This window comes from Staurois parvus, unplaced genomic scaffold (assembly GCF_062004578.1).
Source record: "Staurois parvus isolate SC_StPar_1 unplaced genomic scaffold, SC_StPar_1.0 ptg000154l, whole genome shotgun sequence".
NCBI classification, from domain to species: domain Eukaryota; kingdom Metazoa; phylum Chordata; class Amphibia; order Anura; family Ranidae; genus Staurois; species Staurois parvus.
The window spans coordinates 25,494,391-25,514,762 of record NW_028317950.1 but is presented as its reverse complement, the minus strand read 5'-3'; the positions used below and the strand labels follow the sequence as shown (position 1 = coordinate 25,514,762).

The 20,372-nt window shown below is 40.4% G+C and overlaps 1 protein-coding gene across 1 annotated transcript in view; it reads left to right on the top strand.

Moving 5' to 3' along the window:
* LOC149463689 (uncharacterized) overlaps positions 1–20,372 on the top strand; it is a 144,871-nt gene that overhangs the window by 86,257 nt on the left and 38,242 nt on the right. Inside the window, exons 18-30 of the mRNA XM_089675332.1 lie at positions 986–1,039; positions 3,246–3,290; positions 3,405–3,458; positions 3,808–3,852; positions 4,270–4,323; positions 5,870–5,914; positions 7,045–7,098; positions 11,506–11,613; positions 11,821–11,874; positions 12,372–12,425; positions 12,646–12,690; positions 13,323–13,376; positions 16,259–16,303. Of these exons, the coding sequence (XP_089531458.1) occupies positions 986–1,039; positions 3,246–3,290; positions 3,405–3,458; positions 3,808–3,852; positions 4,270–4,323; positions 5,870–5,914; positions 7,045–7,098; positions 11,506–11,613; positions 11,821–11,874; positions 12,372–12,425; positions 12,646–12,690; positions 13,323–13,376; positions 16,259–16,303 (711 nt within the window). The remainder of the gene's footprint in view (positions 1–985; positions 1,040–3,245; positions 3,291–3,404; positions 3,459–3,807; positions 3,853–4,269; positions 4,324–5,869; positions 5,915–7,044; positions 7,099–11,505; positions 11,614–11,820; positions 11,875–12,371; positions 12,426–12,645; positions 12,691–13,322; positions 13,377–16,258; positions 16,304–20,372) is intronic.

Below are 20,372 nucleotides of genomic sequence, written 5' to 3'. Positions count from 1 at the left end.
AATGCCTATGGTCCCAATATCATATCATTATTTTGCACAGTCCAGCAGACTCTTATATTTAAACTAGTGGACAGCACCTATTCTGTTTAAAAATTTCTTATAAATAATTCAGTTTTCTTATGATTTATGCATGACCCAGCATCTGACAACAATTTATAGCTTCTCTAAGTTTTTATATCAGCGTCAAACGGGAGTTACCGTTTTTTCCCCACTGTAGCGATCCATTTACATATTATTGTGACCTATTTTAAGGGTAACTCCTGCCAAATGTTTTATCTAGTTTTAGATAAAATGGAGCAAAGATAGATTTTTTTTTCGGATATGTTTCATTAGGGGTATTTCCACCTCACCTCCTGACCCAGAAAAATATCAGGAAAATGGGATGAAATCTGCTTAATGTGAGGGCAGATCCCACCTTTGACAGTTGTCACCGGAGTGGGTGCAACACTGGAAGATTTCTCCTCACTTCGTATTTCAGTGACACTTGTAAAATCTAGTTAAAATAAGCTTTTACTTTGTTGTTATATTGTACAGCACTCCCACAGTTATAGTACTGATGAAAGGGATGCAGATTCACAAAATGCATTGATGTCCAATCCTTGAAAAATTCAATAAAATATCACCAGCTTAGTGTTGTCATGCAATTTTTCAGGATCTTACCTACAAGCAGTTCAATGGCAAGGAAGCAAGAAAAACAAATCCCAGTGGTGTTATAAACGGCAATTAAAAGTGATCCAACTCCACACCACTTTATCCTAAACCAGATAAAAGTTTTTACAGGAGTTGCAACTGAAAAAAATAAAATAAAATAAAAAAAAAAAAAAATATATATATATATATATATATATATATATACACACAGTCTTTAAATAATCATTTTGGTCTATCAAAGCAAAATGCAAAATTCTGATAGGATGATTTGGTTTTTACTCTGTCCATTGTGAGCAGTTACCCTTTTTAACATTCGTCTCTTCTCTGCACCCAGGGTGAACAGGGTGAGCCAGGATTACCAGGAACCCAAGGGGTAAATGGGTCCCAGGTGAGGCTTCCAATGAATGAGAATGATAGTATGTAGACAACAAGAACCTTGTTTCTACTGATATATGGATATATAATTGGGCTTACTGAATGAGTCAAAATGTGAAAAATGCAGCCATCTCCATGTAGGTTTTAATCCCCATTCTATGACATGCCATGAGCAAATTTGAAATATGATTCACCTGGGTAGAGTCTGTACACGTACTGTGACCTAACGAGAAATGTCTACCATCCATGCAGGAGTTTTACTTTATGTTATGGAAGTAGTCCGTTGGCATACAACAGGTGGTCAGCAGTAACCCCAAAAACTCCCAGGTGGGTTGACAGGAACTATGGCAGGGAGATCTCACCAATGTACTTCCCAAGTAATATAAAAAGCCAGTGCAAGTCAGGCAATAAAAAAAAATAATAATGAATGTAGCACCCTCCTAGTTAGGTACTAGGATTAGGTAAATTTAGTTCTGGGCTCACTGTATTCATTCTGGCTGTTTGCAGTTGTTTAGGTTTGTTCTGTGTTTCACAGGCTGCAGATTTGATTGCTTATCTTGCAAACCAGAACTTACTGGGTGGTTCGAGAACATTGGTGTGGAGCAAGACAAATGGGCAACTTGAATATTTATACTGTCTCAGCCAATCCCTGTAGGAGGGTGCACAGATGGTTACTGGGAAGGTGTATAAATAGTGAGACCTGGAACACAGGTGTCTTGTCCCTGAGGAGGAGATCATGACCTAAGGGGGATGTCTTTTCTTCTGGTCAAGCCTGCCATGTACGGGCTCTCAGCCAGTTGGGCTGTCTGGGGGGCTGAATTTTTTGGTGAAAGTTGCTGAAGCTGCCTGAGAGGCCTATTGTCTAAGGATCTAGTCTGGTATCACAGAAAGAAATTGTCTGGAAGATATTGGAAGGAGGCAACCAATCATCTAAGGACATTTATAAGTACAGACAGTTGTAGCCACTTCTATGGAGCTAAGTGTCAGCTGTGTTCAAAGGGGACATTGTGTCTAGTGTCCTAAAGAGCTCAGTCTAATTACTTCTTAGTGAAAGGACTCTGCTCTGATTGCTAAAGTTGCTACTACAAGGCTCAGTCCACCATATATTTGTGCAGGGACTTGGCTCAGAGTTCTACAGAAGAGAAAGTGTCCTCCGATTTGTTCATAGTTTTGGAGTATCCCACTCAATACCCTATCCCCATCCAAGTTACCCAAAAATAAAAACCCCAAAAAGAGAATACCCCTGGACTGTTCATTGAGCCAAAAGAGTGACTGTGACCATATGGGACAACTATTGGGAAAAGAATCCTGGACATCCTTCTAGCAGCTCCTACAGGGGTAGCACTACATAAACTAGAATATCTGAAATTGTAAAAGATTTCTAATGTTTGTCTGTGTACAGATTAGGAGTGCTTTAAATGCATTGTACACTTTCAAATGTTTTTGTTTTTTTAACTAGGTATTAGAGTAGTTATATTTCCTGTGTAATTTTTTTGCCTTACATTGTAATGATGCGGTCACATGTTGTGGCTGCAGTTTGAAGTTTTGTAGTTGATCGATCCCCCATGTCCATATATTCACCTAGCTTGTCCCTATTCTCTAAGGAGACAGGCAACATGTCTTTCCAGGTCACACAGCGTCCAATCCATGCCCTGTCATTTTCTCTGTATTGCATAACAAATGTGGGAGTACTAATATGATGAAAGACTGCATAGTGATCACTCTGTTAATTGCTTTGCCTGATTGTGTCCTTGTCAGATATAATTAATAATTAGCTCTCACTTGCAGAGCACTAGACTGAGAGACCCAGGGATTGTGGAATATGTAATTTCTTCACAGGAAGTGTCAGTTCTTAGACTATAGACAGATGTCATGTATTAGCCTGTGTAGTGCCATGCAACATGCTTTATATTTGAACACAAGCAGAAACTCTTGACACTGGAATGTGAATGGAAGATTTACTCTACTATAGGCTGTGTGTACAGGGGAACAAATCACAGCACAAAACTACATAATCAATGCACATCTTATGCAGGTGAAAAACGCAAGGTGCAGGTAGGAACGTAGTTTAGAATGCCTTTAAGGGGCAGTATAAAGAAAACCTTTGTGGTAGTTGTATTCATTGCTTTCTCTGGGACTGTCCGTATTAGTTTTTTTTTTTATTCACTGTTATATATCTTTGAATCAATAACTAAACTTTCCCTTTTGTCTATTGGTAGGGGGATCAAGGCCCAGCTGGTGTGCCTGGCCATCGTGGCCCACGGGTATGTAATCAACCTATTTTTTTCATAGTATTCCTCTATGACTGGGGCTAATTGGCGTGTCTTTTTACATCTACCAAAGCAAAACTATTTATGACTGTTAATATTTTTGCACAGGGCCCACCAGGAACAGAAGGACTGTGTGGCCCTCCTGGGCCTAGAGGACCACAGGTAAATATATTCTGCCAGTCACATGCTCTGCTGTTCATAAAAAAATAGAATTGGTTCATATTCTGCTCCCACTAATCTTCTTGAGGCCCATGTCACACAACAACTCTTCAGCAACAGAATCCCTAAACTATGGTGCCAACAAGGATACAGATTCCATTTGGAAAAGCAGGAGCTGCAACACTGTGATTATACAATGGTGAGGTTTTATTAGCTGTAGAATCGCCAGTTTGACACAGGCCACACTCCAAGCAGAGTCTTCAGCAGTAATTATCCTGTTCTTGTGCTTTTGTAAGTTGTGCAATTTTATTGCAGGTTGATTAAATATTGTTTCTTCTCTGATTGGTTGTAGGGCGTGATGGGAGCTGATGGCCCTCCTGGTTCAAAAGGGCAAACAGTACGTTTAAAGTACAACTTCACCTTCTAGTTGCTTTTGAAAATTTACAGATATGTTTTAGTGATATATCTTATTTTATTGGCATCGGGCTTTTATCATTTGAATGCCTTATATGATTCTGCTGGAGCTGCGTGATTGGGACTTCATGATAAAAGAGAGGTTGTTAGGTTTTCCTGAATATGCTACTTCTCTTCTAAAACTGCTGTACAATGTACTTTTACAGGTTACAGTAAAGTTCAGGGATTTGTTTCAGTGTACTTGAGAAATACAAATTTACCAGAAGCACTTAATGATTACCTAAATTGTTGTGTGCAATTTGTAGATGGTTCTATGGAATTCAGGGAAAGACACCCATGTTTTGTCATGTGTTGTGATATGTCTTGTTAGCTGAATACACTACTCTGATTGTCACCACAGGGTGAAGCTGGTCCCATAGGTATACGAGGGGAAAGAGGTCCAGAAGGTCCTATGGTAAGTTGTAAACTCACTTTGTATAATGAAAGAGGTTTTCTAATCTCAGTACCAGGGGCTGACTGACAACTCATAGGGCCCCCGGGCAATAGGGGATCATGGGGCCCCTGTGTCCTTGCCCAAACTCAAATAAGCCTATGAAAAAGGTACCAGGGGCATCTCATGGGGCCCCCTACTGACCCCGGGCCATCAGGCAGTGCCCGAGTTTCCAAATGGTCAGTCCACCCCTGCTCAGTACCCAGTACCTACCCAAAGGGCCACCCCCCATCCCTACTACTGATTAGCGAGAAGTTTTTCCCCTTAGAACCCCCACCAATGAGCTGCGTTATCACAGCTCTAAGTGTACATCTAGGTGTAAACATGCTGAGAATTGATCATCTCTTGTTGGAGCAACACAACCCAGCTTCAAATACCCAACTGCTTTTCAGTGGACTTTCTAGGACAGCCAAAGACCTCAAGCACCACTAACACAGGTGTGTTTAAGATGTTCCCCCAGATTAAAGCAGCTATGATAAGTATGTATCCAACAATGCTGAATAATTTAAATGTGTGGCATGATGAAAATCCTGCAATCCATGACGTGTTGGAGATACTTGAAAACTTGAGTTTGCAAACAAAGCTCTAAGGCAAACCTGCGTGGCAAAGTTGTTTTCGTTGGGATGGTTGCACCAGAGAATCTCTCCAGGAAGCATGGCTTTAAAGTGTAGCTTTAAGAAGATATCTACACAGCTAACCAGGTTGAAAAATATCCATTTCCATAATAGAATAAACACTGAGCTAAATAAGTTATATTGCCTTTCCATGGGAAAGAAGATTCATTATAGACCCTTTCATGGAAGTTGGAACAGTTGCCTACATCAAAGATATTATTATGATCTCCTAATTTGCACCTGCCCACTCTTTGTGCAAACTATTTTTCCATTATACCTTTTCCCATTATTATACCATAAATCTATTGCGCTTTATACAGCTTTTAGAATAAACAATTTGCAAATCTTTATTTTAACATATAAGGCACATTTACTAAACTAAATAAGCCCATTTTGTCTATATACTGTATATGTACAGCTCTATGGACACAAACTTTTTTTCCAACCTATCATGTATGACAGCTTGATTCATCAAGAGATGGCACCATTACATCAGCAGGAAATTGTGAATGGGTTGACCACTGCCAATCAGTACTGTAGTAGGGCATAAAAAGGGGAGACACACATGGTAATACACGTTTGACAGCTTGGGGTTTACCAAAATCTAGTATCTGCCCGCATCTATGGAGTTTACATGGTAGAATCTCAGTCTTCCAGTTTTGGGCAGAAAAATTATATCAGGTGCACAGAGATCAGACTGAAAGTATAAATTTAGAATGAGCAATAGAGGGATGTATCTTTATGTGTTGGTATACAGTAATATTATAATTCTACAAATTTGCAATTTATCAAATACATGAAATGGAACCACTTTACATTTTGCATTAAAAATAAAATACATACAGTATAAATCTAAATAATAATAAAGCTAAATTATCCGACTCTGTTTTTTGCAGGGATTAATTGGATGGCCTGGTGGAAATGGACAGCCAGGAGACAAGGTACGAATGTTTTACTACCGTTCTTTGTTTTCCATTCCATTATAAAATGTGCAAATCATTATGGTAAACACAAGGTTGGGCTTGACAACAAACATTTACTTTTCCATAAACCAAAACTTCAAAGCGCAGCATTCCCTTTCAGCATCTCTTCCTGTGTAATGTACATTTTATGATAACATCTAATGGTGCCTATTGATTATACACATTACTCACATAACTGTATACTTGATGGGAAGAAGGAGTAGAGTCGGTACACGGATCGAAATATAAAACATACACAATTGAAAACTGTATTTAGACAGGAAGAATTTATATTCTTTTATATTCTTTGAAGAAAGCTTGGAGTGTTCTATAAAGGGAATTGACAGATATAGGCTGAGTATAAGTAGCCTTATGTGAGTTAAAATGTAATTGCCACAAAACCTTTCTATTTATTATTCTATTGGATTAAAGGGGGAGGGTCAGAACTTCACTTCTTTTTTTATCGTTTTATTTTGGGGAAGATTTTTTTCTCACTTTTAGACCACTACTGGAGATAGGCAGTGAATAGAAAACTCCCAAATACAGAAACACCAATAAAAAAACAAAAAAACAAAACAAACCTGACAGATTCTATTCCTTCCCAACCCTATTAAAGTGTCCACCAACACAAGAAGTGAGAGAAATCTTCTCCATGGGGATGAAGGAAAGCAATAAACGCCCAACAAAAATTTTAATTTTTTTGCAATCTATCCAAAACTAAAAGAAAAAACTATACTCTTATGGTCCATAAACCATGTTTCTGGGTGCAGGTTGTAATAATACTATATTTGTACATGAGAGCAGACCATTTTTTTCATTACATATACAGCCTCTGTTTCCTTCCTGCCAATGATGCACAATGGTTGTGTCTTGCTGAAGCTGTTATCTCACTGAAGGTCTGTTATACAAGGACAATCTTTAAACCATAAACTTCCTGTAGTTGGAAAAAAATGCAAAGACACGCAATGCTGTTGATAGCTAGAGCCACGGGTGCTTTGCTCAAGATTTCTATGTCCGCAGATTTGTAACATAGCTGCAAGGAAGTCATAAATGCTGAAGTATCCGGTGCAAGAAACTCAGATCATAGTCTTATATGCTGGTTTTTGCAGGGTCGGACTGCTGCCGAAGGAGAAAAGGGAGATCCAGGGGCTAAAGGAGAAAAGGTAACATTTCTCATCTACATCATGCTCACCTGCAGGACTTCTCCAGAGCCTCTTTTATCCTCTGGAACTTACTCCCCAGTTCTGTCCGGCTATCTCCTACTCTGTCCACTTTTAGGTGCTCCCTGAAAACTAATTTTCAAATTCTTTTGCCAATTTGGTAAGGTATATCGATTGACAGGAGATCTTGTGTTTGGGTTTTTGTTTTGTTTGTGTTTGTGCATTCACTTTCACTTTTTCTTGCTGTGATAGATTTTCACAATTGCAGTCACTTAGTGCTGGTAGCACATAGTGTTTTGATTTATTTATATATTTTTCCCACTCGGGTACACTGAGGTGTTTTGAAGCATATTAAGTTATAATATTCACTATATTTATTTCTTTATTTTGAGGTAATATGGGAACAAGGAAGAACTGTGTATGACTATGCATATACAGTTGCAAGAAAAAGTATGTGAACCCCTTGGGATTACGTGGAGTTTTGCATGAATTGGGCATAAAATGTGCTCTGAACGTCATCTAAGTCACAACAATAGAAGAACACAGTCTGCTGAACATAATACTACACAAACATTAGATGTTGCCATGGTTTAATTGCACATAACATGTAAACATTCACAGTGCAGAGAGGAAAAAGTATGTGAACATTTGGACTTAATAACTGGTTGACCCTCCTTTGGCAGCAATAACCTCAACCAAACGTTTCCTGTAGTTGCAGATCAGACCTGCACAACGATCTGGAGTCATTTTGGACCACTCCTCTTCACAAAACTGTTTCAGTGTAGCAATATTCTTCGGATGTTTGGTGTGAATCGCTCTCTTAAGGTCATGCCCCAGCATTTCAATCGGGTTGAGGTCAGGACTCTGACTGGGCCACTTCAGAAGGTGTATTCTGTGCTGTTGCAGCCATTGTTTTGTTGAATTACTTGTATGCTTTGGGTCATTGTCCTGTTGCATCACCCATCCTCTGCGGAGCTTCAGTTGGCAGACAGATGGTCGTACGTTTTCCTGCAAAATGTCTTGATAAACTCTGGAATTCATTTTCCCATCAATGACAACAATCCGTCCAGGCCCTGAGGCAGCAAAGCAGCCCCAAACCATGATGCTCCCTCCGCCATGTTTTACAGTGGGGATGAGGTTTTGATGTTGGTGTTCTGTGCCTTTTTTTCTCCACACATAGTGTTGTGTGTTCTTCCCAAGCAACTCAATCTTGGTTTCATCTGTCCACAGTATATTTTGCCAGTAGTGCTGTGGAACATCCAGGTGCTCTTTTGCAAACTTCAAACGTGCTGCAATATTCTTTTTGGACAGCAATGGCTTCCTCCGTGGTGTCCTCCCATGTACTCCATTCTTGTTTAATGTTTTCCTTATTGTAGATGTGTCAACAAAAATGTTAGCATGTGCCAGAGATTTCTGTAGGTCTTTAGCTGACACTCTGGGATTCTTCTTTACCTCATGCAGCATTCTGCGCTGTGCTCTTGCAGTCATTTTTACAGGACGACCATGCCTAGGGAGAGTAGCAACAGTGCTAAACTTTCTCCATTTGTAGACAGTCTGTCTTCCCGTGGACACATGAACATCAAGGCTTTTGGAGATACTTTTGTAACCCTTTCCAGCTTCATGCAAGTCAACAATTCTTGATCGTAGGTCTTCTGAGAGCTCTTTTCTGCGAGGCATGGTTCACATCGGACAGTGCTTCTTGAAACCAGTAAACCCAAAAAAGGTGTGTGTTTTTTAAGGGCAGGACAGCTGTCAGCAACACATCCAATATCATCACACTGATTGGAGTCAAGGTTGGCTCACTCCTGGCTCCAATTAGCTCTGGGAGAAGTCATTAAGCTAGGGCCTCACATACTTTTTCCTCCCTGCACTGTGAATGTTTACATATTATGTGCAATTAAACCATGGCAACATCTAATGTTTGTGTAGTATTATGTTCAGCAGACTGTGTTCTTCTATTGTTGTGACTTAGATGATGTTCAGAGCACATTTTATGCCCAATTCATGCAAAACTCCACGTAATCCCAAGGGGTTCACATACTTTTTCTTGCAACTGTATTTGGACAGTTCACTACATAAGAAAAATATTTTTTGGACACTGGACGATTTTTAGTGATCTTTTGGATTTATTTACAAGATTCATTTTCAGTTCACAATTTTGGTTTTTGCACGCATAATTTTACTTTTTTTTGTTATTAAAACAAAATTATACATTCAAAACCAAATTATATTTTGCTCATGCTTTTGTATACAGTATAAGTGCAAACATTTGATTATCATACCTGGGAACTTTTGGAAATTGATATTCCTGAGAATGGGAGTGGAGTTAATCATGGCACAAGTGAATTTAGGGTGTGAACAGCGTGATTCAAAAGTAGGAGGGGCTTAAAGCATAGGTTTACAGAGTCTACATGTTATTCCAGTGAAGCTGGTAATGCATTTGCCATGTCAGGAATGCCAGACATCAACAATGTTACCTGTAGGTGGAAGCCTGGTGCACTGCCATTGTCACACGTATGGTGGATAGGTGGGAGCTAGCTGCCCAGTATGTTCATCATTCCAGTGCCACTGACAGTTTACTGGTGTATCTAGTGTATCAGGTAAATGACCCATTTTTCTGGGTCCCTTGCTGGCCAGCCCAGACCCTCTATTTACCGGCTACGACCATCTCCTGGGCTAGAGCAGGCTTCCCACACCTTGTTGCTGGCAATGCCCCTACTCACCCGGATAGCAAAAGGCTGCTATTAGCCATCGTTTCAGAGACCTCCGGCCACCCCCCCGACTGTTCTGCTGTTAGACAGCACCCCTTCCCTCCCTCCTCCCCTTGGGATGTCCAGTCAGTGCAGCCTACAGCATGCATGACTCAAAAGAATTACATAATGCACACTTCCTATTTGTTTACAAACTGTGCACATAATTTTGGGCCCCTCCTTCACTTATCACTATAGAGGCTCCGACTTTCAGAAGGGAATTCAGGAGATTTAATGATTTCAATAATGACCTCGCAATCAAATCAACATTTCGGCATTGCCAAGTCAATTGCAGAAAATTCCCAGGTATGTTGATTATTGATTATGATTATCATTGCAATGCATGACTAGTGCACCAGAGATCGGTTCATCCAGATCCCCTTACCTATAACTCTTACTTAAATAAAAACATGACACCGATTTGGAGTAAAATGGCCAACACGGCCTTTTATTAACCACACGATTTAAACACCAAAACATTGCTTATAACAGAAAAACATACCGATTTGTTGTTGGTCTTCGAAGGCACCATCCACAAATTATCTGAAATGCACCTGCGGACCCCATATACCACCAGGCCTCCAGCCGCAACCAACCAGCTCGGAGACAACCTTACCGTCCGCAGTGCAGCACCACCACATTCCAGTTAAACCTTGGTCAACTGGAATGTTCCCCGGGCACACCATACCACCAATGGGTCCCACACCATTCTCTGTACCTTCAAGATAATACCCGCCTCCAAAGACCAACAAACCGCCCATGAACCACATAACCCCCATTCCCCGTAGAGGAACCCAATACTCACTAAATAGGGAGGGCGGGAGGGAAGCTCACTCACCAACGTCCAGCTCCGACTAACTGCCCCCCACCCAGGACACCCCACCCAAAGGTGCCAAAGAGACCACTCACGTTCTCCCTCTACCAACCAGCTCCCACCTATATATTTTCAAACCCCCTGTCACTGACTTAACCCTTTCTAGCCTTCCTTCCCACTCTAGGCCTAGTCATGCCTGCCCTGCGCTACTTCTTTCCTTCTTTTACGCTACGGGCATTACTGATGTGCAAAAAGATTACTCATAGCACAGAGAGTGGACAGCTCTATGAATCCCTTTTTTTAGGCGGCATCAGCCTTTTGTGAGAACGACCATAAAAATCTTACAGTTCTTTTTAGATGAACCAGCAATTGACTCACTATCATGTAATCCTGTTGATTAGCCTAACAGGCTTATTTAATGAGACAAAGAAAAATGCAGCAATTTAAATTTTGTTGATCCAAGGAAAATCTGATTGCCTTCAGGGGATCAGAAAGGATTTTTTCCCTGCAGAAGTAAATTAAACCATGCTTTCTAGGGTTTTTGTTTTCTACTGCATTAACTTTGGGTATAGGTTTCCGTATATGGTAGTTTTCTATTTTTCTATTAATTTTTTGTTCTATTGGTTGAACTAGATGCACTTGTGTCTTTTTTTTCAACCTGATTAACTATGTAACTACAGTATATTAACCAATTAGGTTCCATTTTAATAAATTAATGGTGAAAATGAACTCAGATTCATTTTGCATCTTGCTTTTTTTTTAATAAGTTATGCCTTAAAAGTGTCTATTATATGAAGTATTTAACGCTTGGCCTTGAGTTTCAATTGGGTCTCATTTTACTTATAGGGAGCTCCTGGGCCTCCTGGTACAAACGGTCCACCTGGCATTCAAGGACAGTCTGGTTTTGTTGGCTTTCCTGGACCCAAAGGACTTCTAGGCCTTCCTGGGGCTATGGTGAGGTTCTTTCTTTATCTAGTATCCCCATTGCCTCCCTGTCACTGAGTCGCATTTATTGAGAAGGCACATCAAAATTCGATATTAGTCATGATATTTACCAAATTTATCATGATATTTATCAAAAATAGAAGCACAGTTTACATTTGTTGTCATTTAAAAAATGTTTCTTTCTTGTCCCATTGACGCCTTTTTCCTCTACTTTAGGGTGATGAGGGGCAGATTGGCCCCCTTGGTTCCAATGGTGGAGGTGGGCCAAAGGTGAGTCAGATATGAAACCAAGTATCCACAAAGGGGAACATGTACAACAAGGGCATGTTTTCCATTCAGGTCTATTTAGGATAAAGTTGTGTGAACCAAACCTTATAAATTATGTGAATCAGAAATCAGCTGAGTGAGAAAGTTGTTACAATGAAAGTACTGGAAGTCATTAGGCCTCCTCTTCTGAAATAATAACACATGCTGATAAGACTGTTTACAGTAAAGTGGAACGCCATCCAGAACTATTTTATTTATTTGGAAAGAAGAGATAGAACCACTATTAATAATAAAGTGCTCTCTGTTTGTGATATGTACCTTTACTTCCTGCTTTGGAACACATTAGGCTGTCCCCAGAGATAAGGGAAATCTTAACTTTGATAGCTGTCACTGTCAGAATGTTGTTACTATTGGGAGCCATACATTATTTCTGTCCCCTGGACAATGCTTTTGTTTGCTGTATGATACACCTCGCTGATTTTGTCTTCTTGATTTTGCAGGGTAACCGTGGCCCTGATGGGTCGAAAGGATTACTTGGACCACGAGGGAATCGGGTAACAAAAACATTTTTTTGATGCACAATTGGAGGTTTTTCAGTGGTGGAAAGATAATGTTTTCCAGTTTCTAGTTTAATATGTTACATTTGTTTTATATCTCAACATGTCATTTTATATTATTACATTTAATTTTATATGATATGTAAATATAGAAGTTAGCATACACACCTTGCTAACCTTCTCCTGTTTTGTTACCGACATTATTTTGGTATTGCAGGGACGAATGGGACAAAGGGGTCTTGTGGGGATGCCAGGACCACCGGTTAGTGACCCTCCTTTTTTATATGCTGTATATTTTTTTTGGTTGTGTTTGGGAAATACCAACATATGACATTCACCTAACCACAGAAATTTCTGTAGCATCTAACGGCAGAGCTGTTTAGCTTTAAATAAAGCCTAGTAACAACATTCTGAAGCTGGTATGGCTTTTACTATTCAAACTGACTGGTCTTATAAAACTCATACACCTAGAATGAGTTTGTCTCCACCCATCCTACTCATTGGAAATTACAAGGAGGCGTTCTGTGACTATGCCTGCCAATACCACTGACATCTAGAAGGTGCGGCTTCATGCAACTTTACAAAAAAAATCTTTTCCCATGCATATGACTGTTGGAGGTTTGCGTAGCATGTAAACAGTAAAAGCTAAATTCAGTAGAGATGTTAACGTTTTTGTGAGTTGCCAGCCAGTAGTGTCATAGCTGACGCTGCCAGTTGGCTGTTACTGATTGCACCTGCTACAGAGTCTTTTTGAATTGTCATAAACAGATTTACATTAGGACTGTGTAATGTAGCCAATTTAGATGCAACTTGTACTTAACTGACTTCCTTTTTAAACAGGTGGGACTATCTTTAACAAAATTAATTTTTTTTTGTTTCCATCTCCACCTGCAGGGCCTCCGTGGTGTTCCAGGACCAGAGGGTTCAGAAGGACTGCCTGGTACACAGGTTCCCACTATGCACTATATATACCCATTATCCAGCATGGTGCTTGCTCTGGATGCACTACAAATCCCAGCTTTGCTTCACCCTGGTTCATTACAACTATTCTACAATGCTTACCAAGCAAATTAAGCCAATTAACAACATTTGAATAACCCTTTGCCTGACCCAGTTATCCCAAATCCCTTCTGGGTAATTTAATATTTTAGGGCAGGGCAGTGATATGGTAGAAGCCCACATCTTTTTAGACTGGGAAAAAGTTAGAACCTCTATCTGTATTTATTTTCACTGTTTTTGACTGTTGTGACACCTTTGGTGGGAATTCTTTCTCTTCCTGCTGGGAAGTAATTTGGCCAAAGGGGCACCAATAGTAATAATAAAACTGACAGGGATGAAAAAAAAAGACCAACAATTTTGAAAAAAACCCCCCAATATTTTTGACTTTTTGCTATTAAACATGTCCAGTAAAAAAAAATTAAAAAATCAAATTTCGTCATAAATTTAGGCCAAAATGTATTCTGCTACATGTCTTTGCTAACAAAAATCCCAATACGTGTAAATTAATTGGTTTACATGAAAGTTATAGCGTTTACAAATGGCGGTATATATACTGGAATTTTTTTTTCTTTTTACTAGTAATGGCGGCAATCAGCGACTTATAGCGGGACTGCGGCGGGCATTCTGACACTGGGGGGAACTGACTTGGTGTCACTGACATCCCCAGTGACACTAATACAGTGATCAGTGCTAAAAAAAAAACACTGACACTGTACTACTGGCACTGGGCAGGAAGGGGTTAACATGAGCTGCAATCAAAGGGTTAGCTGGGTGTGTTTTATTATGGGGCCCTGTGTTTGTGCTTCACTGTGAGCACACTGCTTTGTATGGCTGTGCTGTGCACAGCCATGCAAAGCAGTGTGCACGACCTGACAGGGAAGAGAACTGTTTTGTTTACAAACAGATCTGCTTCCCGTCGGAGATCCTCGGCAATCACTGGACGCCGGCGAGTAATCACTAGCCTGGACCCGGTGACTGACAGCCGCAGTTGCGAATGGCGGTGCGGGTAGGGCGGGCACTCGCACGCCTTGCAAGCACCCCCCACCTGGAAATGCAAAATCACATATATACGTGATTTTTCACACCCGTGCTGCCCTGTAGCAGTATTTCTGCTATAGGGCAGAAGGGAAGCAATTTAATTCAAGCGTGGTCAGGCACAGCAGGAAATCTCCTAATTTTGGCAGTACCACAATATACTTTGACTGGACTAGCACAAATATCAGGAAATAATCTCCTATGCACATGCAGCAGCAGTGGTGAATTGTCTTGTTGTTACTTAGTAAAAATAAATATACTGTGAAATCTGCCAAAAATCTGTCTTTGTGGCCAGCTTTACACTTCTGGAGTTTTCCCTAATCAGCTCATTGTAACAGTATACACTAACAGAATTAAAGCATATCTAAGCCCAATAACAAATATTTAATATGTTACAGCTTACCAGTTCTTAGATGTGGGAGCTGCATTAATTTTCTTTTTTTTCTGGATATTTTCCTTCATTTTATCTGGTGGTCCTGCCAGTTACACAGTTTCTATCCTAGCGTGATGACACCCACTCACTGTACTGTATGCATGGAGGAGCAGTGTTGTTAACTTAAGGCAGGAAGTATTTTAGGCCTACAGAACAGCCTTCTGCTCCTCGCCTCTATAAAACAGGAGGAGGAGGTCTGTAATTTACAGAGGACAGGGCAATAAGACTGTTTGAGATTTCAGTGCAACACTGTAGTGAGCACTATGTTATCAGCTCACTTCTGGAAGTTAGGAGCTCACTGAATATCTGGCAGGACCAGCAGGTATTTGCAGTTATTGAACAGATATAACAAATATCATTCAGTGGTATATTTAACTGTAAATAAAAAAATAATGTGAGCAAATTAAAGAAGTTTCTAGGGTACACACACTTTAAATCAGAGTTCCTGAACTAACAGGCCATGACAGAATACAATGCCCCAGCTTTACACCTGCCGGCTGCAGCTTGACCGTGTTCACAGTGTATTTCAAGAATTGGCAGGGATTGCTTTCCACTGGCTGAACCGTGGATTGAAATCAACCACAGTCACAATCTCTGCAGCATCATGCTGTTTGATTATTAGCTTTGTGACCGTCTGGCAACCTCACAGGCTGCTACACTGTACAGTGGCCATCCTAGCATGTGGGCTTAGAGTTTGTAAACAAACAACGTGGTGCTGCAGAGGCTGTGACAGCTGTAGCTGCCAATCCATGGCTCAGCTAGGAGAAGCAGTCAGTGCTGGGATGGGGGGTTGGCGGGAAAGACAACTGCCAGTATAAGGGAGCACACTGACCGCCAGTGGTAAGGTGCACACCAGTCACCATGTGAGGAGCAAACTGACCACCAATGTAAGGGGGCATGCTGACCAACAGTGTAAGGGGACAGGCTGGCCACTGTCGTCTACCAATATAAGGGGATGCATTGAGCACCTTTGTAAGGGGCACACTGAGCACTGGCCATCAATATAGAGGGGCACTCTGAGAATTGACCACCAATATAAGCAAGTACACTGAGCACCGACTACCAGTGAAAGGGGTTACACTAAGTACTGACTTCCAGTTAAGGGGATGTATTGAGCTTTGACCACCAATGTAGGGGGCCATACTGACTACTGCAAGCTGTGCTCTATAACTACATAGTGCTTATCCTATTCCTAGAATCTATGAGCAGATTTCTTTTACTGTTGGGGCTTGGAAGCTTTATGTAAGAATTTTCTGGGCCCTGGTCCCACAATAGCTTTAAATCATTAGGCTTGGGTAATGTTTTGCTGTATATGATATGTCACACTGTATGAGATTTTCCTGATCTCATTTTCTACCCACAGGGGCCAATGGGCGCATCAGGTGTTCTTGGTAGCAGGGGAATGGCTGTGAGTATTGTGATCTTATTTATAAAATATAGCTGTAAGGACACAACACAACAACAGACAGGATCAGTTCATACAATGACCAATGTCACCAGCAAAGGCAGATCCAGTTTTTCAACTGGGTATTTCAAGGTTTTCACAGCTCAACTGTATAGCTATAGTGTGGCCATTGGACAGTCTTTACAATCTTAAAGGATAACTTCAGTGTGTATATTCAGTATATAGATATTATATATATATATTGTCAAAAGTATTAATATGCCTGCCCTTACATGCACATGAACTTTAATGGCATTCCAGTCTTAGTCCGTAGGGTTCAATATTGAGTTGGCCCACCCTTTGCAGCTATAACAGCTTCAACTCTTCTGGGAAGGCTGTCCACAAGGTTTAGGAGTGTGTCTATGGGAATGTTTGACCATTCTTCCTGAAGCACATTTGTGAGGTCAGGCATTGATGTCGGACGAGAAGGCCTGGCTCGCAGTCTTTGCTCTAATTCGTCCCAAAGGTGTTCTGTCGGGTTGAGGTCAGGACTCTGTGCAGGCCAGTCTAGTTCCTTCACCTTAAACTCACTCATCCATGTCATGGACGTATTGCACAGGTGGCAATCTATCATGGTACCACACTTGAATTCACTCAGCTCCTGAGAGCGACCCATTCTTTCACAAATGTTTGTAGAAGCAGTCTGTATGCCTAGGTGCTTGATTTTATACACCTGTGGCCATGGAGGTGATTGAAACACCTGAATCCAATGATTTGGAGGAGTGTCCCAATACGTTTGGTAATACAGGTGTACCTCGGTTTATGAACTCCTCGGTTAATGTAATTTTCGGTTTACGAATGAAAATCCATTGAAAATAATGCCTCGGTTTACGAATTTTTTTCGCAATACGAAGTGTATGTCGGTGCCGATTTTTAAATGCAATTAGCGGCTTTTCTTTTTCTTCACTATAGCTCACAGAATTAGCTGTCACTTTCTCAAATGATACTTTGTTTCTTTTATCTTGGGGAAACAAACTAAAAGGAAACATTGTTTCTTTTAACTGGGGGAAATAAACTAAAAGGAAACTTTCTTTCTTTTAGCTAGGGGGAAAGTGACATGATTTTCTGAGCTATAGTGAAAAAAAAAAAAGCCGGTAATTATATTTAAAAACTGTTACTGACCTATAGTGACAGTGACTTTTTTTTTTTTACTTTTTTCTGACCTCTGGAACGGATGAATTGGTTTTCAATGCATTCCTAAGGGAAACCGCGCTTCGGTTTACGAATTTTTCACAATACGATATGCATTAAATTCGTAAACTGAGGTACACCTGTATAGTGTGTGTGTGTATATGTATATGTGTGTATGTATATATATATATATATATATATATATATATATATATATATATATATACAGTGAGGAACAGAAGTATTTGAACACCCTGTGATTTTGCAAGTTCTCCCACTTAGAAATCATGGAGGGGTCTGAAATTCACATTGTAGGTGCATTCCCACTCTGAGAGACAGAATTTAAAAAAAAATTCAAAAAATCACATTGTATGATTTTTAAAGAATGTATTTGTCTTGCACTGCTGAACATAAGTATTTGAACACCTATGAAACAGCAAGAATTCTGGCTCTAAAAGACCTGTTACTGTGCCTTTAAAAATTCCACCTCTACTCCACTCAATAATCTAACTTAGTAGCACCTGTCTGAACTCTTTAAAGACACCTGTCCATCCCACAGTCAGTCAGACGCCAACTACTACCATGGGCAAGACCAAAGAGCTGTCAAAAGACACCAGAGACAAAATTGTGGACCTCCACAAGGCTGGAAAGGGCTATGGGGCAATTGCCAAGCAGCTTGGTGAAAATAGATCAACTGTTGGAGCAATTGTTAGAAAATGGAAGAGGCTAAAGATGACTGTCAGTCTCCCACGGACTGGGGCTCCATGCAAGATCTCACCTTATGGGATATCACTGATAAGAAAGGTGAGGAATCAGCCCAGAACTACAAGGGAGGAGCTGGTCAATGACATGAAGAGAGCTGGGACCACAGTTTCAAAGGTCACTGTCGGTAGAACACTACGTCGTCATGGTTTCAAATCATGCATTGCACGGAAGGTTCCCCTGCTCAAGTCCTCACATGTCCAGGCCCGTCTGAAGTTTGCCAATGACCATCTGGATGATCCAGAGGAGGCATGAGAGAAAGTCATGTGGTCAGATGAGACCAAATAAAACTTTTTGGTCTAAACTTCACTCGCCGTGTTTGGAGGAAAAAGAAGGATGAGTTGCATCCCAAGAACACCATCCCTTCTGTGAAACATGGGGGTAGTAACATCATGCTTTGGGGTGCTTTTCTGCGAAGGGGACAGGACGACTGCACTGTATTAAGGAGAGGATGAATGGGGCCATTTATTGTGAGATTTTGAGCAACAACCTCCTTCCCTCAGTCAGAGCATTGAAGTTGGGTTGTGGCTGGGTCTTCCAACATGACAACGACCCGAAGCACACAGCCAGGATAACCAAGGAGTGGCTCCGTAAGAAGCATATCAAGGTTCTGGAGTGGCCTAGCCAGTCTAAAGACCTAAATCCAATAGAACAACTTTGGAGGGAGCTGAAACTCCGTGTTGCTCAGCGACAGCCCCGAAACCTGACAGATCTAGAGGAGATCTGTGTGGAGGAGTGGGCCAAAATCCCTGTTGCAGTGTGTGCAAACCTGGTCAAGAACTACAGGAAATGTTTGACCTCTGTAATTGCAAACAAAGGCTTCTGTACCAAATATTAACACTGATTTTCTCAGGTGTTCAAATACTTATGTTCAGCAGTGCAAGACAAATACATTCTTTAAAAATCATACAATGTGATTTCCTGAATTTTTTTTTTAATTCTGTCTCTCAGAGTGGGAATGCACCTACAATGTGAGTTTCAGACCCCTCCATGATTTCTAAGTGGGAGAACTTGCAAAATCGCAGGGTGTTCAAATACTTCTGTTCCTCACTGTATGTCCTGCCATGTCATATTTATCCTTGCCTTCTGTTCTGTCTGACACTCCCCAAACAGGCAGTGTCAGTAGGCTCTTTGAAATCCCCTGTCCTTCTTCCCCAACTCTCTACTGGCTTTGCAGTGAGTGGTTATTGGAGGTAAAAGCCTACAGCCACAAGTGGGAGAACTTGCAAAATCGCAGGGTGTTGAAATACTTCTGTTCCTCACTGTAGTTTCTATAGAAGCCAGTTGATAGCTATTTTTTTTAATCAATCTGCAGATGGCTGTGAGTTTCTAAAACTGTCCAAAAATTTCCTTTTCTTGCAATTATAATACTTGATCTTACAGCAACATTTCCATCTGCTGCTGTTACTGGCTTACTGCATTTGTGCAGACAACATGAGGCCAAATACCTTGAGACATATATTGCACAATCTTTAAGTTTACTGCACTGGAAGTTTCATCTTCAACAAATTATCTGCATGTGGTTTTGGGTGTCTACAGGAATGCTGGGCTGTCTTGAGTTCTTATTACAACAATAAGGCTGATTTTGTGGTTATCATATTATTATTATTATTATTATTACTACGAGTTTATATAGCGCCAAAGGGTTTGCTCAGCGCTGTACAATACAATAATATAGGTTGAAGCTTTCAACTAGCACTGAATTAGAAAGATTTTTACAACGATTATTTCAGCATCTATAGAACAAAAGCAGTTGTGCTGTTAAGGGTGTTGCATTTTTCATGACAGTTGTAACACATTTCATTATTAACTTATTCATGTAATTCACATCTATGGTCTGTTGTACTTGCTCTGTAAAACATTTGGGTTTTTTTAAATAAAGTAGATATCACTAAGGGGGCAGTGTTTATGGGGATTCAATAGCAACCAAATTCTTGCTTTAGAATAAAGGCAACTGTAATAATTTGGGGTTGATTTTATTGTAGTCACTCTTTTACTGTTACATGTTTTTTTAAGCTGCTGTTTAGAATCTGTTTGCATTTTAAATACAATCTTTGTTTAACACAAAAACGTGTGAAAAGATTCCCAGAACGTTGTTGATTATCTATTAAAGTGTTACCAAACTTTATCCGTCCCTTCT